At 36.7% G+C, this 17721-nt stretch overlaps 1 protein-coding gene across 1 annotated transcript in view; it reads right to left on the bottom strand.

Annotated features, from left to right (window-relative positions):
* LOC149795463 (protein mono-ADP-ribosyltransferase PARP14-like) overlaps positions 1-17417 on the bottom strand; it is a 94328-nt gene extending 76911 nt beyond the window's left edge. The window contains exons 1-4 of the mRNA XM_089963805.1: positions 17237-17417; positions 11922-13640; positions 7765-8193; positions 2247-2407 (exon numbers count right to left, since the gene is read on the bottom strand). Of these exons, the coding sequence (XP_089819931.1) occupies positions 2247-2407; positions 7765-8193; positions 11922-13640; positions 17237-17417 (2490 nt within the window). The remainder of the gene's footprint in view (positions 1-2246; positions 2408-7764; positions 8194-11921; positions 13641-17236) is intronic.
* Between the last annotated feature and the right edge of the window lie 304 nt (positions 17418-17721).

Raw genomic sequence — 17721 nt, 5'->3', positions numbered from 1 at the left:
TGGTAGTTTTCTACGCTATGTAAATTGATGTAGACTAGTAGAAGATGTGCCCATATATTTGGTAGTTTTCTACGCTTTGTAAATTGATGTAGACTAGTAGATGTGCCCATATATTTGGTAGTTTTCTACACTATGTAAATTGATGTAGACTAGTAGAAGATGTGGTCATACATTTGGTAGTTTTCTACACTATGTAAATTGATGTAGACTAGTAGAAGATGTGCCCATATATTTGGTAGTTTTCTACGCTTTGTAAATTGATGTAGACTAGTAGAAGATGTGGTCATACATTTGGTAGTTTTCTACGCTATGTAAACTGATGTAGACTAGTAGAAGATGTGCCCATATATTTGGTAGTTTTCTATGCTATGTAAATTGATGTAGACTAGTAGAAGATGTGGTCATACATTTGGTAGTTTTCTACGCTATGTAAACTGATGTAGACTAGTAGAAGATGTGCCCATATATTTGGTAGTTTTCTACACTATGTAAATTGATGTAGACTAGTAGAAGATGTGCCCATATATTTGGTAGTTTTCTATGCTTTGTAAATTGATGTAGACTAGTAGAAGATGTGCCCATATATTTGGTAGTTTTCTACGCTTTGTAAATTGATGTAGACTAGTAGAAGATGTGCCCATATATTTGGTAGTTTTCTACGCTTTGTAAATTGATGTAGACTAGTAGAAGATGTGGTCATACATTTGGTAGTTTTCTATGCTATGTAAACTGATGTAGACTAGTAGAAGATGTGCCCATATATTTGGTAGTTTTCTACGCTTTGTAAATTGATGTAGACTAGTAGAAGATGTGCCCATATATTTGGTAGTTTTCTACGCTTTGTAAATTGATGTAGACTAGTAGAAGATGTGCCCATATATTTGGTAGTTTTCTATGCTATGTAAACTGATGTAGACTAGCAGAAGATGTGCCCATATATTTGGTAGTTTTCTACGCTTTGTAAATTGATGTAGACTAGTAGAAGATGTGCCCATATATTTGGTAGTTTTCTACACTATGTAAATTGATGTAGACTAGTAGAAGATGTGGTCATACATTTGGTAGTTTTCTACGCTTTGTAAATTGATGTAGACTAGTAGAAGATGTGGTCATACATTTGGTAGTTTTCTACGCTTTGTAAATTGATGTAGACTAGTAGAAGATGTGCCCATATATTTGGTAGTTTTCTACACTATGTAAATTGATGTAGACTAGTAGAAGATGTGGTCATACATTTGGTAGTTTTCTACACTATGTAAATTGATTCCTTTTCACAAAGTATTACCAATAACAGCTGTTCAAAACAAATTCTGCTCTTGATTGTGTAATTCTTATCTCTGTTGATTTTTATTTATTTAGTGTAATAATCATCTTACCCAAAATTGTGCTTTGGGGTAGAAAATATGATGCAGAGGCTGAGCTGCAGCTGTATGCATGAGATGTCAAGGTCAATACAAACTGATATGACAGAGAAATATAGAGAAACTATGGACATCTCTATAAATTGTTACAAAGACCATAAATAACATTCACAATTATTAATTTTTAAGATGTAATGGAGAGGGTATTTATAGACTAATTAGAATATCTACATGAGGACTGTAATAGTACAATATATTCCACATAAAGTTATATACTGTATATAATAAAATACACTAATCTAATATGCATCTATTTTATGTTATCTCCTAAATCAAATTACATGCAATGAAAATTATCTGACCTGAGATAGAGAGCAAGATATATTTATCTCATGTCTTGTATTTCTTTATTAATACCTAAAAAAAGTGATTAAGTAACTCAGATTGACTTGTGATTCCATAGTGCCTAAAAAGTATTACATGTAAACTTAATAGTCAAGAGGATTTGCACAGACAGCATGTCCTGAACATTTCTTATAACATATAAATACATCAGAAAGCCATCATTGGACTATACCATAGCTATGTGTAATCCATTTTGTTAACTGTCTATAAAGGTGTAAAAAGAATAAAAAAACTAAAAAGAATGTATTGTATACACCTACTTGTAAGACAAGCTTAACTGCAAACAACATACCCTGATTTTTTGCGATTGGATAATGTACATGTACTTTGCAGATCAGGGTCTGTGTTGTTAGTTCAGCTGAGTATTCCTGACACACTACACAGACTCAAATCTCCCAGTGGCTTATGTAATGGCAGATCTGGGTCTGTGCAGTTTAAAAAAAGAAATTAAATAACACTTATATAACTGGAGAAACTTACATATTCCTTAGCAAGAACTGCTTTGACAATCCTGACTTGAGTTTTTCCAAACATAAGATATGTTGAGACCCTAGTTCTTCTTGCATCGGAGCCACCTTCCAAGCCAATTGCAGTATCACTTTGATTTGGAATACTCCTAAACTCAGGTTGCAGTTCCACTACTACTGAAAAATATGGACTCTTGATGAAAAACAGTGACAAATAAATACTGAAAAATATGGACTCTTGATAAAAAAAAAGGAAATAATGAGAAATATGTGACATGTAATACAGAGAAATATGACTCTTGATGAAAAAAGGGAAATACAACGTACTGACAAATATGTGACATGTGATACAGAAAAAATATGGACTCTTGATGAATAAAGGGACATATAAATACTGAGAAATATGTGACATGTAATACAGAGAAATATGGACTGAAAAAAGGGAAATGCTGAGAAATATGTGACATGTGATACAGAAAAAATATGGACTCTTGATGAATAAAGGGACATATAAATACTGAGAAATATGTGACATGTAGTACAGAGAAATATGGACTCTTGATGAAATTTTTAACTTTGCATTGTACTGTAGTGTTCCTGTTTGCAGTGTACATATTGTACTGTAGTTGTTGTTGTTGTTGTGGGATTTAACGCCATTTTTTCAGCACACGATAGGCTATGCATGGTGGCCAGTATTAATGGTGGAGGAAGAACCCGGGAAAACCCCGGGAAGAACCACAGACCCACAAGAAGCCACTGGCAAGCTTTCTCACATACCCACATTGGCCGAATCCTAGACTCGAACCCACGCAGACAGAGGTGAGATGGTAGTGATCCGTAACAGAGAGCGCTTTAGACCACTTGGCCACTCGGGGCCCCGATAAAGTTGTACTTGATGAGACTTAGTAGTTGATAAGTCTGTTCTAAGTTGGTAGGTCCATATTGTACTGTACATAGCACTCCTGTTTGCAGTGTAGGCATTGCACTCTACGTAGCACTCCTGTTTGCAGTGTTGGCATTGTACTGTACAAAGCACTCCTGTTTGCAGTGTAGGCATTGTACTGTATATAGCACTCCTATTTGCAGTGTAGGGACTGTATGTTTTGTAGCACTCTTGTTTGCCATGTAGGCATTGTACTGTACATAGCACTCCTATTTGCAGTGTAGGCATTGTACTGTATATAGCACTCCTGTTTGCAGTGTAGGCACTGTACATTTTTTAGCACTCCTGTTTGCAGTGAAGGCATTGTACTGTACATGTACATAGCACTCCTGTTTGCAGTGTAGGCATTGTACTGTATGTAGCACTACTGTTTGTGGTGTAGGCAGATATTGCATTGTCTCTACATAGCACTCCTGTTTGCAGTGTAGGCATTGTACAGTATGCAGCACTACTGTTTGTAGTGTAGGCAAAGATATCGCTAGAGTCTAGTGTATGTCCAATGGAAAATTCTCTGACGAGTCAGGTCTTCTTGTAGTTTTCTTGCTTACTTGTCACCAACCCCTTGTTGCATTGAACAGTCTATTAACTGTCAAAGTATCCACATTTTGTCAACAAAAATAAGTGTTTTATCATTAATTGACTTTAAAGAAAGCTACTTTCACATGGATTTAAATATTTGATGTGTTTTTCTATGCCAACTGCACTGCTAACTCTGGTGGAAAGAAAATTCACATTTTCATCGATTGACTGATTGGGGCTTCACAATATTTTCAACTTTTTATTGACTATATACTGCAGTCAAAATTAGCTAGATGTCTTTCCCACTGACAGTACCCCAAGGATGCAGACACAGGATGGCCTGGGTGGGTGTTGGACCATTGCAGAAACTCTTGTATAATAGTCCAGCAACCTACCACTGTTATTTCATACTTACCTGCTGTTGATTTTCTTTTCTGGGACTAACACTCCCTCATCCAATCTACATGAAAAACAATTCCTTCCTTGGTCACTGGTATTGTCAGTGAGTAACCTCAGTTTTACATGTTCAGGGTGATGGGGTGACTTTACTAGTGGACTTTCAAGGTGAGCAAGAACGTTTTCATTCCTTCTAGATTGTCCAGAGGAGACTATCTGCAGTACTGGACCTGTTCACTGGCCATGGCTGAAGGAGACAAAACAGGTCCATAACCTTGAATGTCTGCCTTATGCTGACACCAAGGGAGGGACATATGCATTCCTTTGAAGGAGAAGGAAGACTCACTTCCCAGAAAAGGATGTGCATACACATGAGATAAGGAAGGATGCTGATGTGATCCAACTCCCTAGCCTGGTGAGTACTTGTTAATTCCCTCTCTCCATCAGAATCAACCGGTAGCATAGAAACATTGGGGGATATAAACCCAATACCTGTCCATAGACTGATAATGTGACCCCACTGATCAGTGAACAGAACTTTCAGAGCATTCCTGTCCCACAGGTGCATTATTCTTCCCCAAGAGAGGAAAAGATCAAGATCCATCTTGGGAACAGACGAGATCATCTGAGAAAAGATGAGGAGGAAGAAATGCGTTTTTCCTTTCCCTCCTCATATATGCAGTGACTTTCAACCAAGTCCCACACTTCACCAGACCAAAGATAACAGATTGGATAACTGCCTGTAAAGTAGGTGGGGTGAGTGTGACGATTCCCATTGGGCCTTCTTATGCCCCCCCCCCACCTCATTTCAAATAATACAATTGGGTAGAAGATATTTAACCTAACACCAGAACACTGGTGGGGAATACAATTAATTAAAGCACTGCTTACCATGTAAGATGGAAAAACCTCTACAAAACATTTCAAAGAATAAAGCCCAGTTATAGCAAAGAGGGAGGAGACTACAACTCAATAAAAAGGAAAATATGTGGAATGACAAAATTATGCTTAAACCCGACAAATGAAATTTTTTACAAGTGATATTGCACATATCTAACATGTATGTTGTTCAAGGAAAAGACGGTATTATTTTGATGCAGAAGTCAGAATGGGATTTTGTTCTTTTCAGTTCTAAAACCTTTCAATACTAAATCTATGGAGGAATCATGTATAATATATAGCTTGGATGATGGACTAATCGAGTCCCTGAAAAGGAAAGATATGCAATAGTAGAGTATTACCAATGTTCTAAACATGTATATCTCAGTTAAAACATACATAATATTTACTCAGAATTGTTTTTCTTTCTATGTGTAATACCTGAAATATATTGTTATGCTGCTATTCCAGGTCTATGTGTAATACCTGAAATATATTATTATGCTGCTATTCCAGGTCTATGTGTAATACCTGAAATATATTACTATATTGCTATTCCAGGTCTATGTGGAATACCTGAAATATATTACTATATTGCTATTCCAGGTCTATGTGTAATACCTGAAATATATTACTATATTGCTATTCCAGGTCTATGTGGAATACCTGAAATATATTACTATATTGCTATTCCAGGTCTATGTGTAATGCCTGAAATATATTACTATGCTGTTATTCCAGGTCTATGTGTAATACTTGAAATATATTACTATGTTGCTATTCCAGGTCTATGTGTAATACCTGAAATATATTACTATGCTGTTATTCCAGGTCTATGTGTAATACCTGAAATATATTACTATGTTGCTATTCCAGGTCTATGTGTACTACCTGAAATATATTACTATGTTGCTATTCCAGGTCTATGTGGAATACCTGAAATATATTACTATGTTGCTATTTCAGGTCTATGTGTACTACCTGAAATATATTACTATGTTGCTATTCCAGGTCTATGTGTAATACCTGAAATATATTACTATGCTGCTTTTCCAGGTCTATGTGTAATACCTGAAACTGAAATATATTACTATGTTGCTATTCCAGGTCTATGTGGAATACCTGAGATATATTACTATGTTGCTATTCCAGGTCTTTGTGGAATACCTAAAATATATTACTATATTGCTATTCCAGGTCTATGTGGAATACGTGAAATATATTACTATATTGCTATTCCAGGTCTATGTGGAATACCTGAAATAAATTACTATATTGCTATTCCAGGTCTATGTGGAATACCTGAAATATATTACTATGCTGCTATTCCAGGTCTATGTGTAATACCTGAAATATATTACTATATTGCTATTCCAGGTCTATGTGTAATACCTGAAATATATTACTACATTGCTATTCCAGGTCTATGTGTACTACCTGAAATATATTACTATATTGCTATTCCAGGTCTATGTGTACTACCTGAAATATATTACTATATTGCTATTCCAGGTCTATGTGGAATACCTGAAATATATTACTATATTGCTATTCCAGGTCTATGTGGAATACCTGAAATATATTACTATATTGCTATTCCAGGTCTATGTGTAATACCTGAAATATATTACTATTCTGTTATTCCAGGTCTATGTGTAATACCTGAAATATATTACTATGTTGCTATTCCAGGTCTATGTGTAATACCTGAAACATATTACTATGCTGTTATTCCAGGTCTATGTGTAATACCTGAAATATATTACTATATTGCTATTCCAGGTCTATGTGTAATACCTGAAATATATTACTATGTTGCTATTCCAGGTCTATGTGTACTACCTGAAATATATTACTATATTGCTATTCCAGGTCTATGTGGAATACCTGAAATATATTACTATATTGCTATTCCAGGTCTATGTGGAATACCTGAAATATATTACTATATTGCTATTCCAGGTCTATGTGTAATACCTGAAATATATTACTATGCTGTTATTCCAGGTCTATGTGTACTACCTGAAATATATTACTATGTTGCTATTCCAGGTCTATGTGTACTACCTGAAATATATTACTATGCTGTTATTCCAGGTCTATGTGTAATACCTGAAATATATTACTATGCTGCTTTTCCAGGTTTTTGTGTAATACCTGAAATATATTACTATGCTGCTATTCCAGGTCTATGTGTAATACCTGAAATATATTACTATGTTGCTATTCCAGGTCTATGTGTAATACCTGAAATATGTTACTATGCTGCTTTTCCAGGTCTATGTGTTATACCTGAAATATATTACTATGTTGCTATTCCAGGTCAGCAGTACCTTTTTGTGACTAAATACAGTGTTACTGACCAGATGATTTATACAGATATAATTTTAAAAAAAACAACTCAATCATCTAACTTTGGCTATATGAAATTAAAGTTAGGAATATTTACATAAGGGTCATATATGTACTGTTTCTATTATAAACAACCATTAAGATGACTGCATCCTAAAACAAAAAAGTTCTCAAAAAATCTAACTTATCGAGACATTGAGCACAATTTTTAAAAAATAACATAGCATCAGTAATCTTTGATGCTGGACAAATGCATTAGGTTGAGACATGATATTTTACCATGCATCAAAGCACAATAAGACTCACACACACACACACACATATAACTTCTCTTGACAGCACAGATTTTTTTCTATAACCTTGTACTTTGTCCATTCCATAAATTATCCCAGTTAAGCCTAGAGTAAAACTTGCCTTTTGGTACAAAGCTGAAAAGGAATACCTTTTATTTTGTCCTTCCCCAGTTTCTTCTCCAAGGCCTGCATGAAGCAGAAAACACAGTCCCTGTTGATGTCACAAAGGTACACTTCCCTCATTCCAGCATTCCCTTTCTGCTCTTCAAAGAAGTTGCATATGGTGTCCACTATGGTAGTACAGGCTTTCTCTGGAGAAAAGCCAAAAATTCCAGCACACACTGCAGGGAAAACAATTGATTCAGCTTTTAACTTTCGTACCTCCTGCATGCAGTTGCTAATGGCTTTGATGAGGAGTTTTGTTTCACCACTTTCACCATCCTTCCATTCGGGGCCAACAGCATGGACAAGGGCTTTACACTTCAAAGTACCCGAGGAGCCAGTATAAACATCACCATCTGATAGAACTCCATTTTTCTTCACATATTCTGTACATTCTTCCTGGATTTCACTTCCTCCTGAAAAACAAACAATATGAAAGCAGGAAAGGGAAGAAGAAAGGTTGATCCAAACATCATGAACTAATTATAAGATATTTAAACTTAGAGCACAAAGTAACCCCTCAGTCCACATGCATATCAATCAACTATCACATAGCATACTCAAACCAAATGCAGACCAGTCAGAATGCCAGCTTGATGTCAGTCATTATGATGGAAGGATGCCAGTATTAATTGCACAAGAGCAATTAAGAAGATTGACATCTATGTAATTTGCATCATACAAGATAAAACAATTTTATATCCTTACAAGGTCCAAGTGTTATATCCAATTTACATTAAATGTTTACCATATACCTTGAAAATGCAAAATGTATTTTACTAAGTTAACGTTCAAAAGCACAATTTTAATTTTAAAGGAACAATTATTCTGATGATTATGTGGAGCAATTTAAGATTGCTCCAAGGGGTTGTGTGTTATTGCGGTGATGAATACGTATTTAGCCAGTAAAACAAATATGTTAAAATTTGCTTCACTTGTGTATGCTTCTATCAAACAATAACCAGTTAAAATTGTTAGCTATGGGAGCAAAATGTTGTCTGATTACCATATGTTAATCAGACAGAGTGATCTCCCTTAGATATAGGGGTTGGTGTCAAATCCATCGTGTGCCTCAGTTACTATTGAAAAGGAATAATGCTCTTCAAGTAAGATGTAGCTGCAATAAAGCTTGGAAGTTGTATCTATATTAGGATTGGGTAAGCATTATGGAGAAAACAAATTACTAGAAAAAGTATTTCTCCAATTGGCCTAGGGATGTCTTTTCTATAGATTTGATTATTTCTCTAAAAATATCACCTTTGTCTCTGAGGCTGTGTCTGTAGGAAAGTTGTTTCTTTTCTTTATCATCCACTTGGCTGTTGAAAAGGAGTTTAGAAGAGAATGGCTGTGATCTATGCTTGGTGTTTGTGGTGGTCCTTTAAAGAGTGGAAGTGGAGAACACTGCAGCTCTTTCTGTAAGTTGAAAATTTGTTGCTGCTGTTAAGACAATATTGGCCAGCATGTGCTGTGCATCACTCTTTAGTATCCATGCCATTTGAGAGATTGACTCCTATATGTCTGGTGGGAGAAGATAAACTGTTTTCTGATTTTGCATGCACTCAAGACTAAAATTCAAACATGGAGCCTACTGCAATTACATTCTGGACCAAATGTTGTTTGTTGTTTAAGGACTTCCAGTTCTTCTGTACTGATGGGAGATTTGACATTCCCAGGCATGCAGTGTATCTATCTAATGCTGGGGTGTTTGTGTGAAATACTGGTGTTGGTCTTTTCTAGAAACTCCTACTAAACTTTCATGAAAGGCATCACTAAAAAGAATTATCTATTGACACTAGAGTCCTGCAATTGTCCATGTAAATGATCCAGTAGGTCAGCAACTTGACCATACTGTACCAGCAGTTCATTAACAAGTCAACAGATATGGAAATCTGGACCAAGCTGTTGATGGAGAAGGAGGACCAACTCTGATGGTAACAAATGAAAGACTTCTTTGACCAATTCCCAAAATGCAGAAACTTGTCTTGACATATTTAGGTCAGGCAAAAATGATGGAACTTGTGAGCATACTACATTAGGTGATGCTGATGCCTTTTGTACAATCTGAGATGGTGCTGGTGAAGTTTGTCTTAAGTGGTGGCCACCCACACAAATAATTCATTCTGAATGGGATATGGTAACTTTCAGACAATCAACAAAATCACTAAGCCTGGCATGGCAAGAAATTCTATCCTGCACAACATGTAATTCTGAGGCCTCCTCCCAATTGAAACAGCTGATTGGAATTTTGCCCCACTTCCCCCCCGGGTCTTCCTGCACCCCCCAGTTGCATGGGCTGCTCAGGAAGTTGCTTCACCACTGCATCCTCCCTAAGTGTGACATGTTCCTTATGACATGGGTACATTAAACTGGGCATAGAGTGCCCTGAGTGTCTTTTGGCACTATAGTGGGTATGCTGATCCATGAGAGTGCCTGTGTTCTGCTGTTAGGGAGGCATACTGGACAAACAAATTCCCTCCTTATATTTTAAGGGTTAGATTGAGTGTGGTTTAGATCTTTCATGATGTCCAGTTATTTATCCTGTAATGGTTTATGGGATATTTGATCCACAGAATCAGTCCCTACATGCATTATGCAAGCAAGTATCTGAGATGACTTGATCTTGGGATTTCTCATATGTAGATAGTACATATGACTGACCATCGAACCCATGAGTTATCATACTTATTAGTCTATCCAATAATGGTTTGTGAGCTTAAAGTGGAAAAGGCGGAGCTGGGACTGTAGCTGCTACTAAAGGGATACCTGATTGCTTTTTGCCAGTGGGTCCTCTGAATTGTGATACTCATCCAACAGGAAATTATTAATATAGATGATGAGAGCAGACAATATTTTACAGTGTAATCAGTCATACTTCCTCCTTCATGAACTGAAGGCATGGATGTTATCAGGCTACTAAACTAAAATGTGCAGCCTGCACAGATAATGATAGAGAAACATTATTTTCAATATGAAGTGGGCACTACAATATAAATATGTGTTATACATTTACACACAACGAAGGTCCAAGAGATGCCTTTTAGTGGTAAAGTCACTGAAATGGCACTTTCAAGGACACAATGACTATAAAATAAAACTTTCCTGCATGTATCCGACCCAAGCAGAAATTATACAGCAATATGCATGAAGTATCAGCTTAAATAACCACTGCAACCCTGAATTTTCCAAAGTGACCTTCAGTTTTGTAGAACTGATAGAAGACCTTGTCTGTGAACAAAAGGAAGAAATGTTTGAAATATAGATGTCTACTTCCTCAAGACAAAAAATTCCTCCAACATGTTTTAACACTGAATAACCTCCGAAATTTTTGAAGATGGTTTTCGAGGTCTCTCAAGAACAGAGTGTGCCACTCAGCATATCTTGTAGTACAGTGGAACCTGTCTTGAAAGACCACCCCTTCTGCCAAAACATAACGGTCTCTCATGACAGGTGGTCTCACATAACAGGTTATAGCACTATATAATCTCTAAATTTGTACATGGAGAACCTGGTCTCTCAAGACAGGTGGTCTCTCATAGCAGTGGTCTCTCAAGACAGGTTTTACTGTAGTAACTGAGGTGCGTACGTCATTTGGCACAAATCTCTGACTGCTACAATGAAGCCAGATAACTTTTAGCTCATGTACAATTGGCCTGATGGATGCGGCTTCTGGCACATCATAAGATTCACAAGAAAAGTTGGCAGAAATGGTGGTGGTGCAGTGGCTAGCATGTCAGGTTCATGACAGAAGGGTATGCAGGTTCGAATTTTACCAAGGACCAATCACAATGGTATGGTAATGGGCAAGGCACTTTACTTAAATTTTACTCAGCCCTAATGTGACCTACATGTGTATCTATGTTGTAAAACATCAACCCAAACCAAACCATTTATTTAAAACAACTATTGGGACTAATGAAGTTTCTTCATACATATTGAATTTGTGTACAGAATTTTCATAAAATACCCCACACATTTATTCTTAATCTCATTTACATTCTCTGCTAAGTGAAATATGAAAAATCTTGGGTAATCTGTATTCATTATAAGAGGGTTTCACGTCACAGATCTTAAATAAGTTATTTCAGCTTGATAATATAAATGTCACTTGTGGACATAATAGTTTTAAATGATCAATAAGAGTTACCTCTTCGAACAAAGGCTGCAGCCACACCAGCCCCATGTTCAAGTTTGGAATTGGCTGCATTGACCATCACATCAACATTTAGCTCTGTAATGTCTCCACCAAAGACTTTGATCTTCACTCCACAGGATAGCTTTCCTGTGGCACACTTTGTCAACTGACGGAAATGTTGTCGTTTTTGAGACCATCCTCTACCTGCTTTACCTGTAACAATCTCTTCTCCTCTTTGTTTCTGAATGCCTTTTAATTCTATCACAGATTTTGCTTCCTCCTCTGCCTTTTTTATACACTCTTCCCCTTTGGGTGTCCCAATGTAAAGCACTATACCTTGCTTTCTGAAGGTATGCTGTTGCTTTTTAATCTGCTTCTCCAGATTCATAATCATCTGTTTCCCAGCTTTTACATTTGCTTCTGTTCCAGTGATTGTGATTGTGGATAAAGATTCAAAGTTGATTTTTAATGTTTTTCCTTTGGATGATTCTTGAACAAATTGATCGATTTCAGCTTTGGCATGACTTTGGATAAAACGGACAACTCCTTTCTCAAGTTTGAGGGCTTTACTGTGTAGGGCATGTTCAGCAAAAAATCTTTCTAGTTCTTCTTTTATATTTGCAATAATGTTGGACACTGAAAACACTGTAACCTTCCCTGGAAAATTCTCATCAGAGATGAGAATTCTATCAGGATACTGCAAGTACATTCTTTCTTTCAGTTTTCTCCAGTCAGGGTCATAAAAAATGTTGTGGATATCTTTGTCAAGTTCAATAGAGAATTTTGAAATCATTGATTCCATCACCTCTTTCATAACACTAGTTTCCTCTTCTGTGTTTGCATACAAATGCAGATGACCATCCCTCACTTCCCATGGATAATTTCGCAGTTTTGATGCCTTTAACTTTTCAGCAACTTCAGCTCTGATATTTTCTTTCTGTAGAAGGTTCAGAGTATCAGGTAAAAGAACGTGTTTTGTTGTAATGACATTACTTAATTTGGCATGCATCTGTATGGCTGCTTCACTCACATTACTCTCACCACCTGTAAGTTCGACCTCGTTTTCATGGATCTCGACAACCACATTCCAGTCACTGTTTTTGATCTCATCCATAAATGAAACTGCAAGTAGATACTGCAATTGCCATTTCTTCAAAGAAAATTTCTTTGTAACTAACTTGACAGCAAAAGCATCCTCCGCTTGTTTGATGAATGCTGGCATGACATTGTTGTCTCCAACCAATGTCACAGTATAGTTGGTTTCTTCCAAAAATACTTCTACTTTGTCTTGATCCGACAAATTCAGCCTCTTAAGTCTTTCTAACATTACACCCCATTCCTGGGCATTTGATTGAAACACCCTGGATTGCAAGGCCTTCAAAAAACTGTTGAAACAGTCAAGACACTTATCTTGCCACGACTCTGCTAACAACAAGTAATCCTCAATGTCAGAAGTTAAAGTGCATTCTAGAAGAACATTGTCTGATTGTTTGGTTTGCCATATAACTTTGGAATAGAACTTGGCCAGGTCATTTTCCAGCTTCTTGCGAAAAAAAGAGTTTTTCATCAGGAATTTCATCTTGTCTGGATCAAAATCAGTCAATGTCACTGGAGCAGGTGGAAACTCCTTTCTTTTTCCCCCTCTAGACTTTCCCAGACAACTTTGGTAAGGGTAGACTTCAACCTGAGTCTTTTCAATCACATGAGTTCTCTTGCATACTTCCCCAACAACTGTAAAGAGATTTTCAAGCCATCATTAACATGTGGAATACAGACAAAACAATGAATTGCGAGAATGAACCTAACATTAAAAACTAGTCATAACAAGAAAAATAAGTATATTTTTTCAAAATGGTTTGAAAGAAACTAATTTTAACATCAATTATCAAATTCATGATAATTGGAATTTATGCAACAATGGCAAAATTATCATTCTGCATCCTGTGGAATACATATCATAATACATGTAAAGGCAAACAGTTTGTTCAATGAATGGTACAGGATCAATAACTCAGTATGGTGTGTAGAAGATAAGCTTCTGCAGGCATGGTCCAGTCATGTTTATGCTTCCAGCTGATTCATAACCTGTTGCCAGTAAACAAACATCACATAAAAGACACTATGCAGAAAAATTACTTAAGTTTTAATTCTGTACAAAAGATTTTACTGCTACCAAGTTACAGGAAATCTTTTAGAAATGGTTTATGAACTTAAATAACATGTTAGCTGATAGGTGTGGATGCCACCAGAGCCTGCACATATAAGGGGATGTAGTCAACATCATCTGTCTACTGCATATGAGTGTGTGTGTATGTGCATGTGATTTGGATTTTTAACGTAGCTTAAAAATTTTTCAGTCATATCGCTACGATGTCTTGCAGTGTGACAGTTTATAGTGATGTCTAGCACTTGGGCATCATCCTGCGGACATGTAGTATGATGTCCCACCAGTCACATTATCCTGACACCAGGCAGACCAGTCCTAACACTAACCTTTTAATGCCGAGCGCCAAGCGAGGTAGCTGTTAGTACCATTTTTGTAAGTCTATGGTATGACTCGACCAGGAATCGAACCCATGACCTCCCGCATCTGCGGCGGATGCTTGCTCTGACCACTAGGCCACCAGAGCAGTCCGACTGCGTATGTTTTCCAGCTTGAGATGACAAATCATGACATGTAGCTAAAGTGATACTATTTGGTCACATGGCTGATGCTGTCACACGGCTGATGTTGTCACATGGCTGATGCTGAGTGTATTAGTCAAAATTATGATGCTTGTAAAGCTTTCTAGTAGGGGCAAACTGCAACATATCCATGCACAGCATTGCATGCACAGCCCAGGTGCCATGTGGGATTATTGAGTCAGCAATTCCTTCATTAAGATCTATATTAATTGATACTGTAATGTGCTGCAGTGGTGGGTGCTTGAGTTTCCCTACTCAGTGCTCCACATTTTTATTTTTTTCACAAACCATCAACTTTGCAAAATATGGATCAAAGTCTTACTGCAGTACAAATTTATTTTTTGTATAGACAAAGGCATCTATAGCTAGTCCACATGGCAACTCGTTGAATGACTGATGTTGTAGCCCAGTCTTGCTTACTTGCCTCCACATCCTTCTGGACAGACACATTTACAAGGTTTAAGTGTATTCATCTTTTAACAGCAAACCAAGTGGTTTCATGTGCTGTTTTAACAACCAATTTAAACTAAAGTCACATGTTGTATTTTTAGGATTTTGATGGCTGATGAATAATATTGTCCAGAAATTCACTCAAGGCATCACAACTGAAGCTAATGCATTCATACTCAAGTAGTGGCAATCCCGGTGGGATCTCACACATGGTTATTGCCTTATAGGTACAACATTTTTCTGTGAATCCAAGAAAGTTGCAGAGTCTTGCCCTGGATTGAGGTTGTGCTGTCATAAATGGGGCCACTGATGATGTTGAGAGTTTACTTCAGATAGCATGTACTGGGTCATGAAGATTTGTATCTCTCTAAATTGGTCAACAATAATAATAATAATAATAATAATAATAATAATGCTTTATTTATAGAGGGTGACTCATTAGTCAAGGACTATTCTCCCTTGAGGCCCTCTAAAAGAAGGCAAGTAGTTATTGTTGATTCCCTACAGACAATGACTTGTTTTTAGACAAGAAACCAGCCTGTGTCATATGTACATTCAGAGCTGTTTGAAAGGAAGTTCGGTAAGTAGATTGGATCCATGGACAGCACATGCAGCTCACTTGCTCTTCAAGTTGAAGGCAGTGCTATCAGGAAGTAAATCTTGTATGATAACAGCTTTAATGAGGTCAAAGAGGGGGGCCAACTTTATTCAAGTTAAGCCATATCAAGATCCAGGAGAGGTTGCTTTTTGGGAAGAAAGTGAGTGACTGGTGCTTGAATAAGTGGGACAGCAAGTGAGAAAGACCAAGCTTGCTGCAGCCAATATTGTCTTTTTGTAAATGAAATTATGGAACAGTATCCTTTGATCATGATGGGAGCTTGCTTTTTGCCCTCAAAGATAAAACAATGGAAGGAAGTCTACTGGGGGATGGAGACTAACAGTGGTGTGATGATTGGTAATGTGACACCAGTCTGATCTCTTCTCCATAATTGAAGCACAGAACTCTTTTTGCACAAGGTGTCTCTGACAAGAGCCAGGTGTGAAAGTGCAAATGTCTCCTGACAAGAATGGAATAATAATGACCCTGGCTGCTTTAGCAGTGAGGGCAGTCACTACAATATAAATTACATTATGCAAGTGGTTTGTTTTGATGCCCAAGTACTAGACATCACTATAAACTGAGACAGTGCAGACATCATAGCGATGACTGAAAAATTGTTAAAGCTACATTCAAAATCCAAATCACACATTAACACACTACTACAGTAGTCATTGAAATCAGTGCTCTTTACAAAAGTCATTATATGGTGATACATGCTCTTTACAAAAGTCATTATGTGATGATGCATGCTCTTTATAAAAAGTCATTACGTGGTGATGCATGCTCTTCACAAAAAGTCATTATGTGGTGATGCATGCTCTTTACAGAATTCATTACGTGGTGATGCATGCTCTTTACAAAAGTCATTACGTGGTGATGCATGCTCTTTACAAAAGTCATTACTTGGTGATGCATGCTCTTTACAAAATCATTACGTGGTGATGCATGCTCTTTACAAAAGTCTTTACGTGGTGATGCATGCTCTTTACAAAAGTCATTACATGGTGATGCATGCTCTTTACAAAAGTCATTATGTGGTGATACGTGCTCTTTACAAAAGTCATTATGTGGTGATGCATGCTCTTTACAAAAGTCATTACGTGGTGATACATGCTCTTTATAAAAGTCATTACATGGTGATACATGCTCTTTACAAAAGTCATTATGTGGTGATACATGCTCTTTACAAAAGTCATTACGTGGTGATGCATGCTCTTTACAAAAGTCATTATGTGGTGATACATGCTCTTTACAAAAGTCTGTATGTGGTGATACATGCTCTTTACAAAAGTCTGTATGTGGTGATACATGCTCTTTACAAAAGTCATTACGTGGTGATACATGCTCTTTACAAAAGTCATTAAGTCATTATGATTAAGAATCATTCCAACATAAGCATCTTGAACAATTTAGTTCTAGACTTGTATAAAATAAAATTAAAACATCTGACATCACATCATGGATTTTACAGCAGAAATTTTTTATTAGCCATATTAGAGAACATCATATGTTCATGCACATATTGGAATAAATCTCATCCCACACAAATTTTAATTTTCTAAAACTGACTTAGCTAAAAGATTTGGCATACCTTGGTGATCCTGGAAATAAACCAGACAGACAGAATCATTGGGATCTATTTCCACCCTCTCCACTGTGCCACCACCACTGCGACGCTTGTTCTCAAAGTAGTTTAAAAGTGTTTCTTCAGAGATCTTACTTGGAAGACCAGTGACCCTGATAGAGCTGCATATAGGTACACGGGAAACCATTACATGAACTCCTCCAAGTTTGTGTTTTGCGCATGTCTCCTTGACTTTATTGAAGTCTTGATTTAACACAAAGAGAGGATTACATATTCATGTAAATAAGCATTTCACTATTGTATAGGCAGAGTTATAAGTTTATGATGTTTAAAGATGTTTACAGATTCTGAAATTTATTGACAATTGTTGGTTTCTTTTTTGGAATCTAATGCAGATCGTGTATTAAGAATATTATACGTGTAGCTTCAAGCTTTACTGAAATTAGTAAATAACAAAATGTTTTCCCATCCCTTTCTTAATGTAAACATTT

This window comes from Sinohyriopsis cumingii, chromosome 7 (genome assembly GCF_028554795.1).
Source record: "Sinohyriopsis cumingii isolate HCF-2022 chromosome 7, ASM2855479v2, whole genome shotgun sequence".
NCBI classification, from domain to species: domain Eukaryota; kingdom Metazoa; phylum Mollusca; class Bivalvia; order Unionida; family Unionidae; genus Sinohyriopsis; species Sinohyriopsis cumingii.
The sequence above is the reverse complement of the archived record's forward strand: the minus strand, read 5'-3'. Positions and strand labels throughout refer to the sequence as shown.